This window comes from Micropterus dolomieu, linkage group LG17 (genome assembly GCF_021292245.1).
Source record: "Micropterus dolomieu isolate WLL.071019.BEF.003 ecotype Adirondacks linkage group LG17, ASM2129224v1, whole genome shotgun sequence".
Taxonomy (NCBI): Eukaryota; Metazoa; Chordata; class Actinopteri; order Centrarchiformes; family Centrarchidae; genus Micropterus; species Micropterus dolomieu.
The window spans coordinates 30629468-30652219 of NC_060166.1; the positions used below are offsets into that span (position 1 = coordinate 30629468).

The 22752-nt window shown below is 39.5% G+C and overlaps 1 protein-coding gene across 2 annotated transcripts; it reads left to right on the plus strand.

Moving 5' to 3' along the window:
- Positions 1–8465: 8465 nt before the first annotated feature.
- On the plus strand, positions 8466–22458 carry urb1 (URB1 ribosome biogenesis homolog). Of its 2 annotated transcripts, none has more exons than XR_006828829.1 (39): positions 8466–8671; positions 8864–9003; positions 9085–9236; positions 9344–9473; positions 9573–9669; positions 9752–9837; positions 9924–10049; positions 10152–10282; positions 10364–10559; positions 10652–10789; positions 10910–11068; positions 11161–11284; positions 11401–11523; positions 11632–11744; positions 11874–11993; positions 12701–12817; positions 12947–13085; positions 13190–13348; positions 13665–13864; positions 13959–14177; positions 14258–14443; positions 14551–15388; positions 15587–15791; positions 15863–16049; positions 16137–16195; positions 16301–16488; positions 16592–16702; positions 16777–16840; positions 16926–17094; positions 17179–17281; positions 17376–17536; positions 17632–17743; positions 18371–18477; positions 18674–18817; positions 19051–19160; positions 19273–19479; positions 19661–19902; positions 20102–20171; positions 20662–20789. XR_006828829.1 is itself a non-coding variant. In XM_046074402.1 (39 exons), the coding sequence occupies exons 1-39, from the start codon at positions 8545–8547 to the stop codon at positions 22208–22210; spliced, it is 6759 nt and encodes a 2252-aa protein (XP_045930358.1). In that variant the 5' UTR covers positions 8466–8544; the 3' UTR covers positions 22211–22458. The 2 variants fall into 2 exon arrangements, 1 of the variants encoding a protein (XP_045930358.1); XM_046074402.1 differs by lacking the exon at positions 20102–20171 and adding an exon at positions 22020–22458 and having other exon boundaries at positions 20662–21240.
- The last annotated feature ends 294 nt before the right edge of the window (positions 22459–22752 follow it).

Here is a 22752-nt window from a genome sequence, read left to right on the forward strand (position 1 = left end):
GACTGAGAAGGGCGGGTCCTGACAAGTAAGATAATGGGATCCAAGACAAAGTTGTTTCAGCCAGTAATTGTGGCTAGGTTCAGTCTTACATGATCCCGAAACACAGGCAGAACTACCAGATCCAGAAGACATTTCAGACTGGTAAGTAATTCATTTGTAACAAATTTATCTTTTTCTTGTGCGCTGGTACTGTGACGGAAAGGCAAGAGCAGTAACCCCACCCGGATTCGAATGGGGTACCAAACATGCAACTTGAACACAACGGCAAAGAGCCAGGCTCGTTGGTATGGCAGTCACAGCGCATACTCTGTGAAGGTGGTCCGTCACAGGTACCTAACGTTGGTAGGGAGGGTGGGATTGAGGGGAGGCAGCGGTTGGGTGTCTTGTCACTGTGTGTGCTCCAGCTCAGTGTGTTTCTCCACCAGTATTTTTGAGGGTGTTCCTGACTAGCCGCTGAACAAGCATAATGACGCGTGTGAAAGGCTGGACTACAATCAAGCTGCTTTTTTAGGCAGTTCAGGAGCAGTGTTTTCTGTGGAAGATGGTAACTCCCTTTGGGGTGGACTGGGCTGTTTCACTATGCAAACCTATTACAATGACATAAAAGATATATAACACAATAAAGAGACGGAAAAAAGCCCTAAAGCATAATTAACGAAAAATACAACTCACATTCATAATAAGGTATATCATTTTGCCCATCTGAGGGCCTTACTCAACACCAGCCATTTACTGAGCCAAAAGATTTGCTTATGTGAAAAAAATATCAGGCTTATCTTGCTCCTTGAGTAACTGTTTGATAAATACTATTTAAAAAATGGCTTTCTCTGGGCTTCAATGTATTATAAAGAGTTTTTGCGTTGGTCAGGCTCAGCTGCTGAATGTAGAAATCTTACCTCATATTTAGAATGTGAGAATCTAAAGAAATATAGTGACATCAAAGGGCAATAACACACAGCTGTGACCATGTACATCCATTTTCTGAAGTCTGGAAAGCTGGTCAGTTATGACTTTAAATCATCCAAGTGAAAACTGCTATAGCATGCAACACAGTCTGTTGTGTAAAATAAGCCCATCTTAGGAAACATAATAAATGCTTGGCAGGAGTTTAAGAACATAGCTCAATAGTAAAGCCATAGAAATCCATAGCATACCCGAAAAGAGGAATGGAGTAAAAAGGTGATGGGGAGTAAAAACCTAATATATGGCCCATAGGAAGAGCCTACATCAGTATGTCATGTTTCAGTGTTAGTCATGCACAGATGTTCAAGAAGAGAGCTGCTGTGATACTGTTGAAGCCATATGTGCTTTGGTTTGCACAAATGCTATAATCAGTAGCACTCAATAAACCAGCTGCTGAGCCCAAAACTAAAAATACACAGGGAAGGTTTCACATCAGAAATTACAGATAATGTACATATACTGGTATAATAATTTCAGTGGCGAAAGAAATTATTTTACAACCTCAGATATAGTAAATAACCACATCCCATTTGTACCCTTTCATGATTTGCTGAGGTTTGAACCCAAATCCTCTGCCTGAAGAGACAATGAGTTATTTTATTTTATCTCAAACTCATTTCAGGAACCTAGAGCCAAGGCCTGTGGCCAAATAAAAAAACAATGGTAAGACTGCCGTAAGAGATAAAGTAGATCTAAGAAGGGTGGGAGAAGCCCAGATGCAACGTGGGAGTCAGTCCATGTCTTCTGCATGTCAGTAAGGTAACAGAAAAATCACCAGTGCAGAATCAGTGTTTGATAGGATGAAACCCTTTTAGAGCTTTTTTTCAATTAAGCAAAACTAGACACTTGATGAATATTTTATGTTCAACTAACTTTGATGCAAGATTTTTATAACATTCACATGCACACATTCTCGTGCACAACACTTCCTCCACAGTCAAACAAAATGCAAGTTGTCGTGGAAATTATATTCCTGGTGAGGTGCTGAGCAAATAATTGAGTTACAACAAACCGTTGTCTTTGAAGAATTTATTTAACAAAAGAGAATAAACAGAGAAGTACTACAACACAAATCAGCTGGACCAGAGGTTCTGTCTCCTAAGACAGTCACTAATGTCTGGCCCCGAGCAAAGGGATGCATCATCATTTACACAGTCAAGGTTTCTATGTTTTGAAGAACAGCCTTGAATGAACATTCCAGGAGAGGAGAAGAACAACAAGAGGGGAAAGCACCAAAAACAATCTCACAGCTCTGACCTAAACCCTAGTAAATGTGGACAGACTAACTAACTAAAGAGGAAAGGTTAAGGATAAAACACAATACATAATAATAATAATAAAAGTAAATGAACATACATAAAAGATTAAATGTAAGAGGACACAATTTTCTGCCAAACACAAGTCAGATAGGAAATTCTCAGTGATCCACTGGTAAGAATGTGGAGAATTGTGCCAGATTAGAAATGTCTGTTCCCCCTTCTTTTTAGGGATCCCATCCTCAAACCCCATAACCACTAGAAGTTATAGTTCTTGTCGTGTCCTAATGTTTTCTTCCAGTTTGTTCCACATTTAAAGTTACTGTGCAATTTGCATTCCAAAACACTATAAACAAACAAGATGTGCTAAACTCACCTTGCATGTCATTATACCTTGGAGTTTCTTTTATCCATTAATCCACTTTAGATCTCTTCCTGGTCAGGGTTGCGGTAGCAACATCCTTACTTTGAAGACCACGAGGCAGCTGGAGGACAGAATGATGACAGGGAGACAGTAAAAGCAGTGCAGGCATGGGACTTTAACAATGGGGGATCATCTAAATACGAGACTAAAAACAAATTCATATCAAGGGTACTGATGTTATCACAACCCATAAGAAGGCTCTAACTTATCATGCTTACACTGCAGGGGAAGACCTGAGGAAGAGATATACAGAAAGTGACTGCCAGAATAAACAGAGGACCTCCCTTTGATGTACAGAACAAAACCATTTCATTCATGAAAATGAGGAGGAGGGGGTCACGGTGAGGGTACTTCACTAAACTTTGCTTCCGACGTTGTGCTCGGTGAGTCTGGGGCAAAGATGTTGTTTTAATGGTGTGCAGAGAGAGGGAACAGGCAGAGACAGTAGAGGGATTGAATATCAGGGTGTAATATCCACCCAAGTGTTTTTCTAATCTCCACAGGGAGCTTGCAGGAGCGGAAGACTCTCTCCAGACCATCTCAGGTCTGGTATTAACATCATATCCAGTGCATTAATATGTCAACTCTGCAATCACTAATAGGTGTCTTCATGTCTATGTATCATTAACTTTAGATCTCCACAGTGGACTCTAATACGTCATGTACAAACTGGACAGTGACACAAAGCCACTTGCATTTTCATGGTCTATGTTCATCTGTGATCTGATATTGTATTATAAACTGTAGTTTCTTTGGACGAGTTAAGTTTCTTCAGATAACATAGTATATCAAATGTTAATAGCAGAATAAGTTTCATTTTATAGTGAAATAATGATTTGAGCAATAATGACTAAAATAACTCAGATCAAATCCTGTCAGGAAATATGGAAAATCCTCTTTCAAAATCAAAGTAATAATAGATAAAATGTGTAAAATAACCATGTATAACCTCTACAGCAAATACTGTCTCTTGTATTGACATAATCATTATCAGCTTCCAAACTCATCCATTTCCACTGAAAACTAGAAAAACTTTATATTTCTACTCTATATTACTGAAGGACAATTTTTACTTCTTACTCTACTGCGTTTGAGGGCTGTACTAAGTCACTTAGCAGATCAAGATTTATCATAAAAACATATCAGTTCATAAAATATAATGCATTGCCTTGAACTGAACTTCCCAACACTACATAAATTAACACAAATTAGCACCAGCTGGACCTGCTGACACATTAATGCATCAACAATTTAAAACACAGAAAGGGGACATTCTTCATAATGATACAAATTTTTGATACTTACATTTTATGACTAATACTTCTGTACTTTTACCCACATATGGATTTTACATTTCTGTTGCTTTTTGCTACTTTTACTTAAGGATATATAGGAGGGTCACAGAACTGATCTTGTGGAACAGCTGCTGGGATTTGACTATATGAGGTTATGGGATGTTGTGAAGTGTCCTGCGGTACACATAAAATTACTTCAACAAGCACCAAATTTAGGCAGCATATTTCTAGAACTGCAATACAAGTGCTTATTATGTAAAATGTATGAAAAGGTTCTGTAACATTCTCGCCTCTATATCATCAGTACGGTCAGACTAGATGATATTTAGTGGTTCACACTCACCCATTTGGAAAAAAACTTTTTTTGCACTGTTTTCCAAAAGCATTTTGCAAGCAGCTCTGTTTTCAATCAGCTTGCTGAATAGTGACAACCCACAAACTGGTGGCATATCCCAAGGCAGTGAAACCAATCTGGGTGTAGTACAAACAGTCTAAATTTAATAGGATTTCAGAATACATCCTACATCTCCGTGGTGTGAGAGATTCTGAGGAACAGAAACATCTGTACCTTACGTGAGATGATCTCCACATCTGGCCTGAGTCCTGATTGTTTTAGGGGTGTGGGCATGCACCAACAGCTGCAACCAACCACTCCCAGATGTTTCTGATAGGCTAAGTGTCTAGCTGTTTGTTAGGCGTGGACTGATCTTTGATCCTTCGACAGCGTTGGCTGTAGTGTTATCGTGAGGAGGGCATGACAGGCTCTAAGAGGCACACAACGGAAGCGCAGCAACCTCACAGAAGGGCCTGTGGTGCACTGTGGTGAAAACAGGCATGGTAAAGTGGCTTCAGCTGTGGAAAAGAACTCTTTGGAAACCACCCAGCATCTTTATCCAGACCCAGTTGTGCTACTGGCATCGTAATAGAGGAATAGGAAATAAACACATAAGTATAGTATATATATATGATTTACAGTTGCACCAAATGGAAAGAGAAAAGTGTGTTATTTTTAGTGTGTGTGTTAGTGTGTTATATGAAAGAAATGGAAATCTCTGAAACTTAACATAATAAAAACTAAAACAATATTAACTCGTAAAAAATAACTTAATAAATGTTAAAGTATTCAGCAAAATGATGCTTTGCTCAATTTCTACACTGAAATGCTGTTTCCATCATATATCAGTGCTGAGTAGTGTAGCACATTGTGGCATGGAGGACACCAATGTCATAAATAACCCTGTTTCTTTTCCACTGCAAAAAAAGGGAAACGGTTTGCCCTTCTGCCGACATGATCACTCTGACTGAGCTACATGTGGAGGAAACCTCTTTGAACTGATGAACATCCTGCTTCTACATCCCAGGGCTATAAAGACCTGACCATCCCTGTCAGCATTGTGACAGGCTGTAGACACCCACCATTTTTTTTAAAAGAGAAGTGGTGCACACCAGGCCAGAACTTCAAAAATAAACATGGAATTTATGGACTGGATAAGGTTTTGCATAGCTGTGCCACTCCTGCTTCCTCTCTCATCCAGCATAGCTTGGTCCCACTGCAAGAGCACTTCAGCAACATGTCCTTCTCTCATGCATTAAATATTCATTGAGGTTTAAATACACACTGTTTTAGAGCATGTATCCAAGAGTATTAACACACACAGTCTCATTGGGGTGGACATGCCACAAGGAACAGTGCCCTAAAAGAAAGTGTGACATATCGGCAGTGAACAGCTTATGGTCAACATGGTGTTGTGTTTGCCCTTTATCAGGCTTCAGTGCAGATGTCATTCTCTTACCCACTACAGTGATTTACAGCAGTGGTTGTGGGTATTGAGTGAGTATTGTACTCACTATAATTGACACAATGTTTTTGTACTAGGCCTTCATCAGGCAAATGGTGTTACATAGTGAGAAACCATCTTTTGTAGGAGGTGACTTATTTGTCTACACCAATCACCTACTTCCTCATAAAATAAGGTATCTATTGAAAAACATTCATTCATTTTTCCATGGGATGAATGTAGATTTCTGTATACTGAATGCAAATCAACACAGTTTCATAAAGTGCACTCATAAATAGACATATTCGCATTCTATTCTAGCTTGCTGTGTATCAACAAAGTATAATAAACCTATATCATCAAGTCACAAAATCACTGGAATCTGATTTAAAGTCAATTTCAAATTTTCATTGCGCTTCTATTATTGTACATTTAAAACAAAGAAAAATATGACTGCCATGTCAGGCTTATTTTGACCTAAAAGTCTTTGCTCAGCCAGACCACAAAGGTGGTAGGTGCCAGAAGGCTCCTCATTTCCATGCCAAATATTTGGAATGGGCAGCCCTCTGGACAGCTGCAGGAATTAGAGTGAAAGAAACACAGAAAACAACGTAGAAAAGAAGCAAGTGATTAAGATTCAATCCCTGCAGCCTAAAATTAAATAAGTGAAGACCTCAATGTTAGTTCAATATTTTTGACTTTTTTCAAAAATGTTTTTTCTAGTCTTTATTCACATTGTTAACATTATGTGCTAAATTTCTTATTATGATTTATTTTATTGTAATTCTACTCTACTGTCTGAGTCAAAACACAGGACACTTTTCGATTTGTGAAAAGGGAAGCAAACTCAACGTTTTACTATGCTAATCCCTGTCATATTGCAGATAGTTTTGTGTGTATTGTATCATAGGCTGAGCCATATTTGTCCAATTAAGGACCTTTATGCCTTTAAAGTAGTTTTTGGTGGTTTCTGCACCACAGGCAGATGTGTTTTATAGCATGCACAGCAGTGAGCTGTAATCAAATCACCAGGATCCCAAGTAACATCCCAGACAATAGCAGACTACCTGCAGGCCCAACCTCACAGTGTATCTTTAATTAAAATGCGTAACACGCTAACTCAGTGAATCTGGAGGCTCCTCACAATAACTAAACTGCCTTTCAACATACAACATGTTGCACCTGCCTCCAAAGGGGACACAGAATGTCTGACTGATTGTATTTGATTTGATCCTCTTGAATAATCTGGACAGCTGCTATATGCCACTCTACCTGCAAGGCAGTTTTAAGTACAAAGTTTGTGCATCACTCCAAAGTTATCAAACTAAGCAAAGGTGACCCCTGGTGGCCATGCAATTGAATTAACTCAAGGGTGCATTTATTCAAGGAAACACAAGACTCATAGATGTTATGCTGCCATTCCTGTTATACTGGGAAAATATGTTATCTCATTAAAGTTCATTCCTCTAAATAATAATAATAATTAATAATTGTTGTCTTTCATACAAATCAGTGATAGCAGACAGCACTAGGCCCATATAGCCAAGTTTGACATCAGCTTTGAGATTTGGTTAGGCGGTGTCTGCGAAGGTCTGTTGACAGAACAACTGAGAAGAGGCTTCACTTTTGTTGTAAATCGCATACTTTTCAAATTTTCTACAAATCTACACCACAACTATATCTACATGATCTGTTTATTAAGAGGTTTTTATAGAGAGGTTTCTCACATATATAACCTAAGGAAAAAACTATGACCAAAGCAGGTTTAGTTTTGACAGCTTACTACTTACAGACTTAAGACAAGAAAGCTATATCAGGATAACAATTTGCCTTTAAGTTCTAAAGACATCTCTGTATAATCTGAAGCATGTGCGGAATACTGACAAGACAAATATGTTTTATTTTCATGAACCCTATAATTCCAGTATGCATCATCTCCCTGCCATCCATAATGGTACTTAGATTAAAATTATCCAATCTTATAAATGGCCTACTTGGGAATTTGGCTAGAAGGCAGTCTCATTTATCAACAGCATGTGGGGCAACTGGCACAAGAAATAAAGATAAACATGTTTTCTTATATTGAAATAATGCATGTTATTGTCCTGATGACAGGAGAGATCCTTTATTCACTTGCTGTTCACTCTGCCTTAAAACACCTGGATGCAGTTTATCATTGTGCTTTGCGTTTCATTACAAGAGACATATATTGTACTTATCATGTGTAGTACTATATGAAAAAGTAGACTGATCCTCACTAGCAACAAGAAGAAAACTACAATCTATCTTTTTTATTGATAAAGGTCTCCTTCAAAATCTTGAGCTCAGTTATACTAAGCTATAGGCCTATATTGTGAGAGGAAGTAAAAGCAGGTTTACTAGAAATGATGAAGTAAAATTTAAACGTTATCAAATATAAATTGAAAGTTCACCTGTTCATGCAACTCTTTATCGTGAGTATTTAGCACAGCGTGTATTTGTGCCTGGTCATTTCTCGAGAGAATAGCTTTCAAGTCGGTTTTTAGGCATAAATATGAATAATAAAACATAGCAGGTATATATTCACGAGGTATTAACAGCATTATCCGTTATTTAGTAGTGATGCAACTTTAGCTATAGAGCTATTAAAGGATAGAAAAGGGGAAAGAAAGGAGAAAGAAAAAGTCTCCTTTCAAGTAAGCAGACGAGAGTGAATGCGGAACTAAAGTTCAGCAGCAAACGTTTCCGACCGGATGACAACTTTGTTGGACCGCTTTCTGTTTACACCGCAACGTGGGTCACTGTGACAGAAAAAAAAATTCTCTATTATCTGTTTTACCCATGTTAAAATGGGTAAAAAGCGCCACAGCGAAGACTCGGCGGAGTCAAACACTCCGGTGAAAAAAGAAAAAGTTCCGGAGTTCAATGGGACTATATTTAAAGCTATGCTAAAGGAACCCACCACAGCCATGAAGGGTGAGTGTATATGTTTGTCTCACACATTTCACAGAAGTGATAGTCATAGGGATTTATCCATTTATTAATTTAACGTTATCTAGCTATCCTCTATTTTGCCGTCAGTATTTGAGCACCGCGTCTTTCTTGCTCGCGTGTCCGCAGTGATCGCCTCTTTTGCTTTGGCTAATTCTTGCTTCTTATCGTCTGCAGGACTGGAGACATTCATATCAACCGCTAAGAAGCTGCCATGCTCTGACCTGTATGATGTGGTTGAGGGTTACATCAAAATCTCTATGGAGTGTGCAGAAATATTCAAATTGTTAGAGACAGAGAAGCACATAGAGAATGAGGTAAGCTCAATTTTCTCAGGGGATGGGACTGACTGGGTCTTTGGACAAATAAAGCTCTAATCAAGTCTTGCTTCTGTCTAGATGATGCTGATTTTTCAGAGCTTGGAGATGATCCTTCTAAGGACAGCCAGTGACCTGTCCCACTTCAACGTGGTTGGCAACGCTATTGTGAAAAAGACGCTTTCTAGCTACATGAAACTTCTACAGGGATCTTTCAATTCAGAAAATCACAGGTTGGTGTAATGACTTCAATACAAGGACTTCAAATGTCCGTCCTCAGCACTTTTTAAAATGTCCCTTCTGCCCTTGACCCTAATGTTGTGTTTTCCGTTGTGCACAGGTTTGTCCGTCAGTGCCTCAGTCTCCTGTCCGCCTTAGTGTCTCAAGGTCCAGAAGCTGCAAGAGAGGTCCTAAGTCACATTCACATCAATAAAGCTCTGTCTGGACTGGCAAAGAGAAAGGATAAGAAGGTGTCTTGTAGCACTTGCCTTTTTTGGTTTCCAGCGTGTGTTGGAGTTGTTGTGTTCTATAGACACGTATGCTTACATTCTTCTTTGCAAATTCTCCAGGGAAGACCTGATGTCCGCATGGCTTTTATCCAGTTTGTGCTGTCCTTTTTGGTGTCTGGTGATAATGATACAGTTGGACAAATATTAGAAATCAAAGGTAATCGTTATATATGGATTCAAATTTACTTAACATACTCTTATCTCCACTGTGTTGATGACATGTTAATTTGGTGTGTCAGAACTTTTGCCAGAGATCCTGAGTACAGGTCTGAAGGAGGAGAGGATGACCACAGTCAATCTGATTGTGTCCACACTGAAGACTAGAGTAAGTGCTCAGCAGTTCACACTTTCCATTTAAAAAAATCAATTTATGGATTTGATAAATATTTGTTGTTTTTTGTCTTGCTACAGGTTGTACTAAACAAGGCCATAAGTAAAACACAGAAAGTGCGTTTTTTCACACCTGCTGTATTGGCCCACATAGCATCTCTGTATAAATGGAATGGGATTGAGGATGCAACCACTGATGATAACAGAGTGCGTTATTTGCATTTTGTCTTGTGGTCGATGAAACAAAGTCTCTGTTATCCAAAATTGCTTTTCAACCAGTGGGTCTAAATTGTATTCATTTTCTTTAAGATGGCAGAAGACTCAGAGCATGCGGGTATATCTGTCATCCGGGATCTTGTTCACAGTTTCCTTCTTGACCTGTGTTGCTCTCGTAAGCATGGTATCAGCTTTCATGATGCCAGCTTTGGCACAGCTGGCAGGTAAGTAATCAATGTGTGAAGTTTACCTTGTACTGTTCTGGAAACTCCTCATGCTGATCATAGGATTTAACATTTTTCCAGGGCTGGTAACATTGTTTTACTTCAGTTCTTGGTGGGGCTGAAGCAGGCCACAGAGGATGAATTGGTGGCAGAGCTGGTAGTGAATGTGTTGAAAACTAGCCCTGACATGCTGGCCAGATACTTTCAGGAGACTCAGTATTCATACACACCCCGCCTCAAAAGTGCTTGGCAGGACAATGTCAAATTACTTAAAAAGGTAATGCTTGAAAGTATGTCTGACTTCTTCAGTGTTAGCTCATATTTAGCTTGTCTGTTTAACAAAAAAAATGAATCATTTTCATATGTCAGATCTACGAGGCCCAGCCAGAGATATCCACAGTCTTCCAAACTCGCGAGGTCATCCCTCTCCCTCGCCTGCTCTCCATGATTATGGTGATCTCTCTTCCTCCAGTCTGTAACAAGGCCTTCTTCACACAAGGCCTCAGTGTAAGTGACTATGGCTCCTAAAATAAAATAATCAGTGCTGTAGCTAAAGGAATGCAAAACACTTAAAATGTACTCTACTTTGTCATATATTGTCAGAATATCTCCTCTTGTATCTGACAGCTTGCCAACACAGCAGTGCAGCTCACAACTCTGTCCATGATGAATTTCATCTTGAAAAGAGCCAATAAGAATATGGAGTACATTTTGCATAAGTCTGAGTGGCACAGTTCAGATATGATGGGGGACTTGGTGCAGCAATACAGGGAGACACTCAGCAAGGTAAGCTCAGGAACGTGCTGTCTTAATAACCACAAATAGTTATGATGTATTGTTAAAGAACCCATGTCTCCACTTTTCATGCTCTTTTCCAGATTTTGCCCGATATGACGAGTGTAGTTGCAAAGTGGCAGTCTCTTAGTAAAAAGGAAAAGACGGATGATGAAGAAAAAAAGACCAAAGCTGAAGAACAGACAGAAAATAAAAACGAAGTGCCTGGTAATAACATTTACGATACACATATCTATATATATGTGTATTATATTCAGTCCTCTAAAACAAAGGGTATGGCCAGCAAAGACATTTGATCGACTGTTTTTCTTTATGTTGAGCAGTTGCTGAGACAGCTGAGGTTATCCTGCTGAAGGCTCTGATTCTTCAGGTCATATGTCTTTACCAGAAAGTAGTGCCACATCTGGTTAGCCAGTGCAAATTTGACTTCAGCAAGCTCTTAAAAGGTGATGCTTTTGTTATCATTGAGTTCATATATAAGTTATTTGTTTGGAGTAAGATGCTGGTGGTTCTTAAACAAAGCCTTCAAAGTTGTTGTTTTTTCACCTCTCCAGGGATTGTGTCAGAAAAAGGAATAAGGGAAGAAGTTGCCCCAGTTTTGCAATATCAGATACTACAGTTGGCCTTAGAGCTCCCTGCAAGCAAGTTCTCCTGGTTCCGCATACAGGTGAAGAAGTTACACTGTTTTATTTCACTATTTATACTTGCCTTATTCAGTGTTTTTTGTTTAGATGGCCTTGATTTGTGTTGATTTCAGCCTTGTCTCTAATGTGTTGTATATTGATTTTCTCCCCAGGATGTTGCAGATACAGAATCATCATCTGGAGAGAAGTCAGTACTTTACCTGCTTCTCAAGATGTTTGTCAGCAGCAGCAGCAGCCACCTAAAAACCTCCACACAGATGCTTGTTCTGAAAGTAAGGAACATTTCTTATTTTCCTCTGCATGTTTGTTTTCAGGTCGGCTGAGTCAGTGAACTCCTTTAAGTCCCTTCTTAAAACATACTTTTATAGGAGAGCCTTTCCCGATCTTATTTGACTTTATTTTATCCCTTTTATTTTATTGTGTTTTACTAATTTTATATTTATCTTAAATGTGTATTTTAGTCTTTTCAATGTTTTCATGCTTTTATCTTGTATTGTTTTTGTATTATTGTCTCCTGGGTATTATTGTCTTTACACTTGTTAAACTTGTAACTTGTTTTTGAAAAGTGCTCTACAAATAAAGATGATTATTATTATTATTATTATTGTTTTCAGCCTGCACTAAATGTGAGACATAGATGTATTTAGAAATGACTTCAAATCTTCCAACCAGGCAGACATGAGATGTGATAATTGTTTAACAATTACCCCACTGTTAGTACATTGGAAAGACACATAATCAACAAAATAAAAAAGCTTAAATACACTTTTTGAAAACATTAACCCAAGTTCATCATCTATTAGTTATCAAGAGTAAAAGTTCCAAAAATGTATTATTTCACCTGAAGGCACAGCATAATTTCTAGAAGATATGTTAGCAGTTCTTCAGCTACATGACCAGATTTCTTCCAACAGTATTGCTAAAACTCAGTTTTAGTGAAAAAGTGACCGCTGTTTTGTGTTTCCTGCCTTGTATTCAGGTGCTGAAGGACAGTGGGGTGTTTGAGTACACCTGGGCAGAGCTTGAGCTGTGGCTCGACCAGCTGGCTAGAGTAGAGCCAAACCAACAAGAGACCATCATCCAGTTCTTGGAGAGGGTGAGGCCATCTCGTCTGTTTTTTTAAATCTCAACATTTCTGTTATACTGTTGGTTAGACAAAATAAGACATTTTGAATCATGATGTAGTAGTTATAATTGATAATCAACTCCTGCTTTCTTGCTCTAGGTGTTGGTGAAACTGGTCTGCAATTCTTACACATACACAGATAAAGTTGCCAGTCTGGTCCAGGAGGCAGCTTACCTGCAAGCTAACCTGAGTAGCCAGGAGGGCGACAATACCAGTACCCCAGTCTCACACATTGATGGTGAGTATATAAAGGTCAAAGAATCAAAGTAAATTTCTTCCAGCCATTAACATGTGTGTGAAACTTGATGTTTTTTTTTTTTTCAATCTGACGGTGTCTTCTAGATGTCTTAGATATGCTGGATGTCATTATGGAGGGTAGTGAAGGTGAGATGGAGCAGTTCGGGCCATGTCTGAGTGAAGACCTCATTATCCAGACCTTCCCCTTCAGTGTGGTGGTACCTGCTGCTCTGGAGGCCCGAAACAAACTGCCTGCAGACAAGGGTAAAGTATTTCTGCCTTGATAGGGATGAGTAGTAAAATGTTGAAAGTGGATCCACTTGTTTAAAAATAAGTGTTTTTTGTTTTTTTTTAAGTTGGTAGTCACAATGTTGAATATGAATACATAGACTGAAATGTTTATAGTTGATGCACACCTAAAGACATTTCTTTTGCGGCTTGGCAGTATGTAATATGCTGCATTAAACGTGCAACTCCTGCCTGGAAAAAATCCTGTTCTTTCTCCGTACTGATAAATATTTCACAGCTAATTGTGTGATATGTTGTAATGTTGATAACCATCTGTCTTTTCTTTCCTCAGGGGTGGTGTATGAATACTTGTCTGCAGTGCTTTCAGATGTCCTGCACTGTCAGAGAGAGCCCCTCCCTCTCTGTCTGGCTCTGCTGCAGTACGATAAAGAGCTGGTGTCCTCAGAACTCTCTGATTCTCCTCATCACTCCATAATACAACTTCATCAGTATTACTCCAAATGGCTACCACAGCAGTGCCGGGAGGAACTGGTTAGTTTTTGGTGGAAAGAAGAGATTGTTTAACTGAAAGGGTGATACACTTGTAATTTCTTTATGTAGAAAATAACGGTTCTATTTTTCACAGTTTAAGTCCTCAGAATGCCTTTCAAAGGGATTGCCAACCCCCATTTCATTCACTGCACTGCTGAAAGCTGCGTATAGCAAAGGACTGAGCACTTTGCTTGAGGACGCCTTCAGGAAGAATGTGGAAGGAACTCTCGCTTCCATGTTGATGACTGAGTTTCCAGTAGCAATCAAGCAGATCTTACTCTACATAAAATCAACAGTGGAAAACATTGGCACGGTAAGAGCAAAGAACAATCTTACCACACAGTAAATTACTATGTTAAAAATAGACACAGCACATCATATCCTTCTGCACAGTTCTCCAAAGACATAGGAACTGCCCCTCTGAAGACCTTAATGGGAATACTCCGGGATTTGGTGACCAAACTACAAGCCTTTCAGGAGACCCCAAACTCTGAGCCAGTAGCAGAGAACTCCCAAGAAGGATCAGAGCTCTTCATGGAAATCAACCAGTTGTCCACGGGAGACGCCAATAAAGAGCAGGTTGGGGAAAAGTTAAACTCTGTTTAAACTATGACCAAACATGTTATCAAGTTTAATTCTACTATTTTTAGAATTACGGAGTGTAATATGGTACTCTCTGTGTTTAGATCCTGCTTTCTGCACTTACCTCCATCTTCAAGCATCCATGTTTTGAGCAGTGGTTTCTGGCTCTGGAGCTGGCTGCTTTGCCTCCTCACACTCTGAACCCAGTCAGACTAAAGAACCTGTGTGCTCAGCTGAATGATGACATTCTGGCCTTGCTGAAGATTAGCACCCCTACTCTCTGTGATCTGGGTCACCTGGAGCTTATTTGTGGCTACATGGCCACTATAAAAAAAGCTGTGCTCAAGGAACTGATGGAGAAGGGCTCCCAGGCTGCAAAGAAGCAGTCCCAACCTTTCCAGGCCCTCCTGTCTCTGCACAGCTACATGGACTCCTGTAATCTGAGAGAGGTGGTCTCCAAGTTGCTACTCCTCCCCCAGGAGAGCCTAATCTCCCCCAGCAGTGAGGGCACACAAGCAGAGCTTAGTGTCTATGGTCATGCAGCTCTGCAGATCCTCACAGAAACTAAAGCTAACTCTTCCCAGGACCACAGTATCTTTTTGTCCTGGGCACACCTCCATGGCCTGGGCACCCTGCTGCTGTCCTGTTCCAGCCCTGCACTGGAGGCCTTCCTGCTGCAGACTCTGTCTAGTGAGCCAGGCAGTGCCAAGCTCATCCACACAGATGTGCTGTTGTATTGTCTCCGGTCGCCTCTCCCACACACTCAAGCCATCAGCTCTCTGTTGCTACAGAACTGCTCCACACACCGCCTCTGCTTTGAGGTGTGGTGCCTAGAGTCAGCAAATATGGAGAAGCTCTCTAACCAGACAAAAACATTCCTTCCACTAATCAACACCTACCTACAAGTTGCAAGTCGAGAGGATCCTGTCAGGCCCAAAGATGGTTTGTTCTAAAACAAGTTCTCTATTGTCTTAATGGTGACCTATTATGCTTTTCCGTATTTTCTGTCATATCTATAATGTTCGAATGTCGGATGTTCATGTTAAAAGTGGCCAAAGTTTCAAATAATGAGGAAAACGTATTTAAAAGAAATCCATGTGTTAAGTAATTTAAATATGCTTAATTGCTGTGTTTTTATAGTGCAAAAAGCAGTTTTAAAAACCTTGAAGCAAGCATTGCTCGCCAAATTGTCCCAGTGTGTTCTGGGAAACCTGACAGAAGACTCCGGAGCCCAGCTTGCTGAAACACTAGCCAGTCTGATCAAGCTCACTTCAAACATCAAAGACACCAGGGACTTGATCAACAGTCTGCCCAGTGCTCTTCAAGAAGTGGACAGTTTTGAAAGGTATTAACTCTTAATACTCTTAAATGATCAGTATCACAAACTTATTAGCTAAATATTGTTTTCTCTTCCAGGTGGCAACTAATAGATGTCATCACTGAGAAACTGGCTGATTGCCCAGAAGAACAAGAAACCTGGAGGAAGTCGGTCACCACTGCTGCCATCAAGTGTCTCATCGCCGCTTACAGTCACTCTAAAGTTCAGGTTACTTCCTCGTCAGAGCAGGAGCAAAGCATCCTGGGAAGACTGCAGCAACTCCTAGTGGGTTTATTTTCCTCACACATACTGTACACTGTATACTGTACTGTTTTTACTTCATGCATTTCATAATTTGTATTCTTTGCACAGACATCAGCTGAAGACATCACTGCATCTGAATGGAACAGTTTTGTCAAGAATGGACTGAAGTGAGATATTTGTCTAAATACATTTTGCTAGATTTTTGTTCCAGAGCATCACATCAGATATATCTTTTTGTAACCAATGACGTAATAGACATTCTTCCACTGTAGATATCGCTACAGAGATCACATCTTTCTGAACACGTTGAGCAACCTGTTGGAAGTTATTTACGGTGGCAGTGGAGCCCAGAAGGATCTGATACCTTTGTCCACCCTTCACATGATGACCAGCAGCCATTCCCTGTTCCTGTCCACCATGTTGGACTCTGATGAAGATCCTAGCAGGTGTCAGGCTAAAGGTACACATGGAGAATAGAATGGGGACATGAAATAACTAACCTGAAGCCTTATCCCTCGATTGAACACGATGAACACAAACACTCTATTTCGTTGTCGTTTCAGAAGCGTTAGTGTCCCTACTTCGCTGTTTGGTGAAGAAATGCCCAACAGTCTGTAACATCAATCACTTTGTTGTACTTTTGGGAGCATATGGAGTCACACTGAGTACTTCAGGTATAACAGGAAAACTAAGTATTTTTGTGTTTGTGTAGTCTTTCTTTCCTCTCACATCTTGTTTTGGTTTGCAGATCAGAAACTATTACTGCTTCTTCAGGAATATGAAAAAAACAATGTCAGTCTGCTGAAATTTCAGTAAGTTACATTCATATGTGTATGTTATAAGTGCAACAAGTGTACTTTGTATTTGCAAACACTCAATATGAGTTTTGAACTGCAGATCCTTCTTGTGGGGCCCAGCAGCTGTGGAGCACCACAAGACCAGGAAAAGCCTGGGAGCTTCCCTGTGGAAGCAGGCGAGCTCAGACGACCTGTTGGCCCTGCTGAAAACTGACAGGATGCTCCAGACAATTGCACACTTTCCCCAGCAACGCAGAATCATCCTGCAGGTCGATATTTTATTTCACATTTCAGAAAATATATTATTTGTTATTTGGATGAATCTGTGATATCAAATTGTTTCTCTCTTATAGGAAGATAAGGAGCTGCTGTACTCTAACAATGCAGTAAAGGACCATGGGAATTTGTATGATCCCGTTTTTCTTTTGCCTCTGTTCAGCACCATACTGCGGCCAGGTGAGTATCTTTCATTGCTGTGTTATCGCTCCTAATCAGTAAGGTTTATCACTGCTTTATTAATGTTAGATTTTTTCCCATTTCTGTGTGACAGAGTGTGTGATTGACTGCCTTAAGTTTGTATCCAGCCATGCCCTTGGAGTAACGGTAATGGCTCTAAGTAGTTACGACCCAAAAGTGAGAGCGGCGGCGTATCATGTGCTGAGCTGCTTCTACCAACACCTGGAGGGTGCTCGGTTCAGAGAGAAGAGACAGGTAAAATGTCAAGGGGGTGGCGTGTGACTTTTTAAACATTGTATGTGTGATAATCACCTTCAGAAAGACTGATGAGCTTGTTTTTTATCAAATAGCTTCTGTACTTGATGGATACAGTGAAGAACGGAATCCGGCAGCAAAATCAAAGACTTCCATTTGTCCTGACCACTTACATCACCAAAGTGGCCCAGCAGATGCTAAAACCTGGTGTGTAAACCTGAAAACTTGCACGACGGTAGTGCCTGACCAGAGTGATTTCACCCAGTGTTTACTTAAGGATATTTGTTTAGGACATGTTTCAACTTTTCAAACTGAGAAGGAGCTTCATCAAGAAGGCAGCAAAGTAGATGTAGAATTTTTAAAATCTTTTTGTAAGTTCTGTATGTTGCTAGTATATGAAGTTATTGCAGATAGATCGGTATCTATGTTTATAACAAATAAATAAGACACAGAGAGACTGAAGATGGATTCTTCAGTCATATTATAAGCGCCATTGCACCAGATGGCACTCTTCAACTCCCCTGTTGGCAACACACTGTTCTGAACACCATAAAAATCAGCTGACTTAATCAGCTGTACTTTTGTATATAATATTTATAACAATAAAAAAAGATAATCGTTGTTTATGTTATGCGTTTGTGAAAAGAAGAAAAAAATTTAAAAATATCAGCTGAAATACTGGAATATTTTAAAATCCTCAAATATCAAAATCGTATCTGTATTAACATTCTATATACATGTGTATACAGTTATACATTTTAGTATTGCCTGCTGTATAACCAACACTGCCCTCAGGATCATTGACCTTTTTCGTTGTTTTGTGTGATTTCCCAGAGGACCACATGTATGTGGTGTTAAACAGGTTTCTGCTGTCCCATCAGAGTTTGGACTTCAGAAGAGTACCTGAGTTCTTCAAGCTATTCTATGGCTTTGATTTGGAGGTAAAGTATTATATAAACAGCTGAAAACATTGTTGCTGTTTTCTGTCCTAAATAAGCTTTTCTTGTGTCAACATCATTTAGCCTTCATCTGTTTGTTTTGCCTAGCTCAGGTTTTTTTTTAGACTGATGTTATCTGTTTCTATGAAGCGGGTGTCAGCCACGGGAGTATGACTCACTGTCTATTTTTCCCCGGCAGCATAAAATGGAACGTGAGTGGATCTTGAGCGTGCTGGAGGAAGGAATAAGTGATGGACACTGCTATGAATTGTGTGAAAAACAAGGCATCTTTCAAACCCTTTTAGGATTCAGCAGCAGCCCTCTGTGTGATGAACACTGCCAGGTACACACTGGGAATCACAAAGATGCAACATATTAGCAGTGGAGTCAAGACAGATGACAAACTAAACTAAAACTATGAAGAAATTTATAAACGAAGACCAGAACAGTCTAAAATTAAGCATACAAATGAACAGAATGATAAGCAGGTTTATGCTCTGAAATGCATTTCATAAGAAAACAAATAAATGGAGTTATGTCTAATATGCATTTATTTCACATGTATCTCCCCTCTAGGCACAGATTATTAGGGTGTTGTGCAAGGCCACCCGTGTGACCAGAGCAGCTTATAACCTCACCAAGAGCTGTGGGCTCCTAACCTGGATAATACAGGTGGTTGAAAAAAGGTAAGCTTGAGAGTAAGGTCCAGGATTAATTTTGACTTTTACTATTACTATAATAATCTCTCGAGCCAGTGTTGTATTTTCTACATAAGTCTGTACTTATTATTCTCCTCAGGAATCTAGACCAGCAGCTGCTAAGTGCCATCATAGATCTACTCCATGTGCTGTGGTTTACTAATCTTGGGCAGAAGGAGAAGGAGGTGGATGGAGCCAAGAACTCCTCATCTGCAGAGGAGAAATCTCAGAGCTCAGTCAAGTGTCTCCCACTCCCACTAATCAGTGAATTCCTGTCTGTGGCATTAACTATCAGCAGACACCTCAGGTAAAAACTATTGCTTGTTAAAGTTTCAAGTCACTCTTCAAGTACTTGACCCAAAACTTGTAATGATAAGTTGCACTGCTGACAAAAGTTGAGATGTCAGCAAAAAAAATAAATAAATAAAAATAAATGTTAATGTCTTTTGGTCAAGGATGTCAGTGTTTGTTTGATCTCCTCCTGTCAGGTTGCATGTGAAGGCCGCTCAGCTCAGCCTGTTTCTACAGACGCTTTGCTCTGTGCTGAAGCATCGTGAGACCGCTCTCAATGTTAACAAGCAGGCTGACTGGCTAACACTCCACCCACAGCCTCTCTCTTGTACTGAAGCCCTCGCTCTGCTTCTCTCCTGGGCCTCACTGTCCCGCGATACAGCTCTCCTTACCCAATTACAAGCCTTGTCTGAAAAGCACAAAGTCAAGGAATTGTTGGGTGAGTGCCATTAAATGTATCTTCAACAAATTCATACCAAGAAAATGTTGTCATGGTTGCTTTTCTGCCAAAGGGGAGGGGACAAAATACATGTAATGGAAAAGGAGAACTATTATTAACAGTGCTGCAGTGGTGTTCATAATGGATTGATCCGTATTTGTCAGAAGCCTTGAAGTAAGCCTTTTCATGAGTTTTACAGAAATTCCTAAATGATAACATCTGCCAAACTTCAACAAAAGGCATCAGCAAAGAGAAATAGCAATCATAAGGTGAAACTCAACAACATGAACATGACAGACTTATACTATGTATTGGTATTGACATATAAAAATCATGACAACCTAATATGACCCACTTTGTGGCAGTGTTTGTAATTGAGATATAATTACTTCCTAATTAATGTTTTTCACAAGTTGTTTTATCTACACTATTTCTGATGTATTCAAAGCATTTAAATAGCATTTAAATAAAAAACATAGAGTCAGAAAAACTGACATTAATTCCCACAATTTATGATTAATATTTGATATTAGGCTTTCAGGGCCTCCATTGAAGCCAAGCCCATGTTAGAAATTTTGCACCCTGCCACACTGTACCGTAAGAGCACATGTCAGTACATGCACACCTTGTTTTAACATTACAAACAGTGGAGAATTTAGAGCTTGGTTCCATATCACAGTATCTAAATCATATCAATCAGTCAGTCATCTAAATCTTTTATCTTTAACAGCAAACAGTTTTGTTCATCTTCCTCCTCAGGGATGGGGAAGGATAAGACCCGAGGTAAAGGCTCCTTTTCCAAAGCCCGCACACAAAAAGAGGACATGGCAGAAGATGCTGAGACTGAGAAACAAGAAGAGAGTCTTCTGGTAGCGTGTAAATTTGACCTCAGCGGCATCTTTGTTCACTGGGAGCCTGTGTTTCCCCTCTCTGAACCCCAGCCGGCTCAGCCAAGAGACAAACTAGATCCCACTCGATTGGCCGGTGATACAGCGCACCTGCTCACCAAGTGGTCCCTGAGGTGCATGTTGGAGGACTTGTATGATGAAAACAGAACAAAAGAATTCTTGCACTGGGTTGAAAAGGCTGTGATAAAACACAGGGAAATTGTGGATGTTGTGTTACTAGATCCTGGCTGGAAAGCAGACCTTCTTCGGCTTTACCATCAGGCCTTTGAAGCTCAGTGTCACTCCAGCATTTCAGAAAGAATGGAAACTTTCCAGCTCTTTACCAAAATTATGGTAAACTTATTAGAGACCCAAGACTGCCTTCCAGAGCTGCATCAGGCAGTCATCTCTGCCTGCCTGCTAGAAGCCACACATGATCAGTCTCGCCGTGGTAAGAGCCTGACCTTATTTATTGATTCTGTCTACGACTGCTAGTGTGCAGACAAACAATACTATATCAGTATTGTAACAATAGTTTACCTCACTTAAAAGCTCACTTTCCCACCCCATAAATGATATATGTTGTAGCATTGACATGCTGGAGTCTCAGAGATTTTGTTATCCAATGTTTAAGCAAGCTGGACCAGAAATTAAATTTCAAATATGATATTAAGATGTAAAATGATTTAAGGGTCCAAGATTATCAATAACTTTTCATGAAATTTGGTGAAATGTTGGGCTCTGCCCCAATGAACAAGTAATTATTTTTTAATGTAGAACTGGATCCAGTACTTCCTACACTGCAAGAATGTTTTTTACTATTAAACTTCGAATCGAATGAAAGAAATCACATATATGTGTCCTATATTGTACTTTTGCCAATTCAGCAGTGGACTATGAAAGTGAATAGACATTGTTAAGTTTTGCAACATTTATTGTTGTTCCCTTCATACACTTAATGTTAATGTGGTGGTGCTCGTACAAACAATTCAGTCATTTTGCACATTACTAGAAATCAGCTTAATTATATAGCATGATATGTGCCACTTTTGCAATAAGCATGGAGGAGAAATCTGATTCTGACATGCCTACTTGATGAGGATAATTTATAGATGTTTAAATAGTCTTACATTATGGAACCTATGTTGAAAGCCAGATAATTACATCTTGTAAGAAGATGACTCAGTTGTCATATGTTATGTAAATGAAATCTTGTTTTCTCCTTTCCAGAAGCAGGGCTATTGCTGTTGTCACTGTACATCCATGAGTTGTGGAGTGGAGCCACATCAGCAGAGCTGTTCCTGTCTCATGTGAGTTTGGTGACCAGAGCCAGGTGTAAGAGACAGAAAGCATCCAAATCATCACTGACTCAAACAGCCATCAGAGCCATCTGTAATGACATCATCACCATGAAGAATTAGATATGACATCTGAACACTACTATGTTCTTTGAAGTAGACTTAGTAACAAGAAAGCTTGTATTATTTCATTTTACTGAAGATATTTTATAAAATTCTGTTATAAAATGTTGATTTACAGATCTGTTACAAATTTGTGAATGTTTTGTTTTTTTTAACATTTGGTTCCTGCATTACCTCACTTCAAAACTGTAATTGTATGCTAAATTTAAAGAAGGTGTTGTAGACTTAATTAAAGAAATTTGATTCAATGCCGTAAAGCTGCCTTATTGATGAAGCACAATAATATACCTTTGCTCTCCTTGTGCTTTCTCAATTTTGCTCCAGGATAATTAATTAATAATTAATGTAGCCTTGCAGTTTGTAGGTATTCAGTGATATGGGAAGAAAGCAGAATCATTGGCTACTATTTTCCCATCATTCAGATTTTAAATGAGTGTCCATCACCTCAATTTTTAACATTTTTGTTCACATCCGTCAGGGCAAGCAGTCGATGTTCTGTGACTTCCTTTGATTTTGGATCTGTGATACCTGCAGTAATAAGA

Excerpts from the sequence above, each read along its gene's own strand:
- urb1 (XM_046074402.1), top strand. The coding sequence starts at position 8,545 with ATGGGTAAAAAGCGCCACAGCGAAGACTCGGCGGAGTCAAACACTCCG. Across the intron at positions 11,285-11,400 it reads AAATAAAAACGAAGTGCCTG|TTGCTGAGACAGCTGAGGTT; the intron begins GTAATAACATTT and ends TATGTTGAGCAG. Across the intron at positions 11,994-12,700 it reads CACAGATGCTTGTTCTGAAA|GTGCTGAAGGACAGTGGGGT; the intron begins GTAAGGAACATT and ends CCTTGTATTCAG.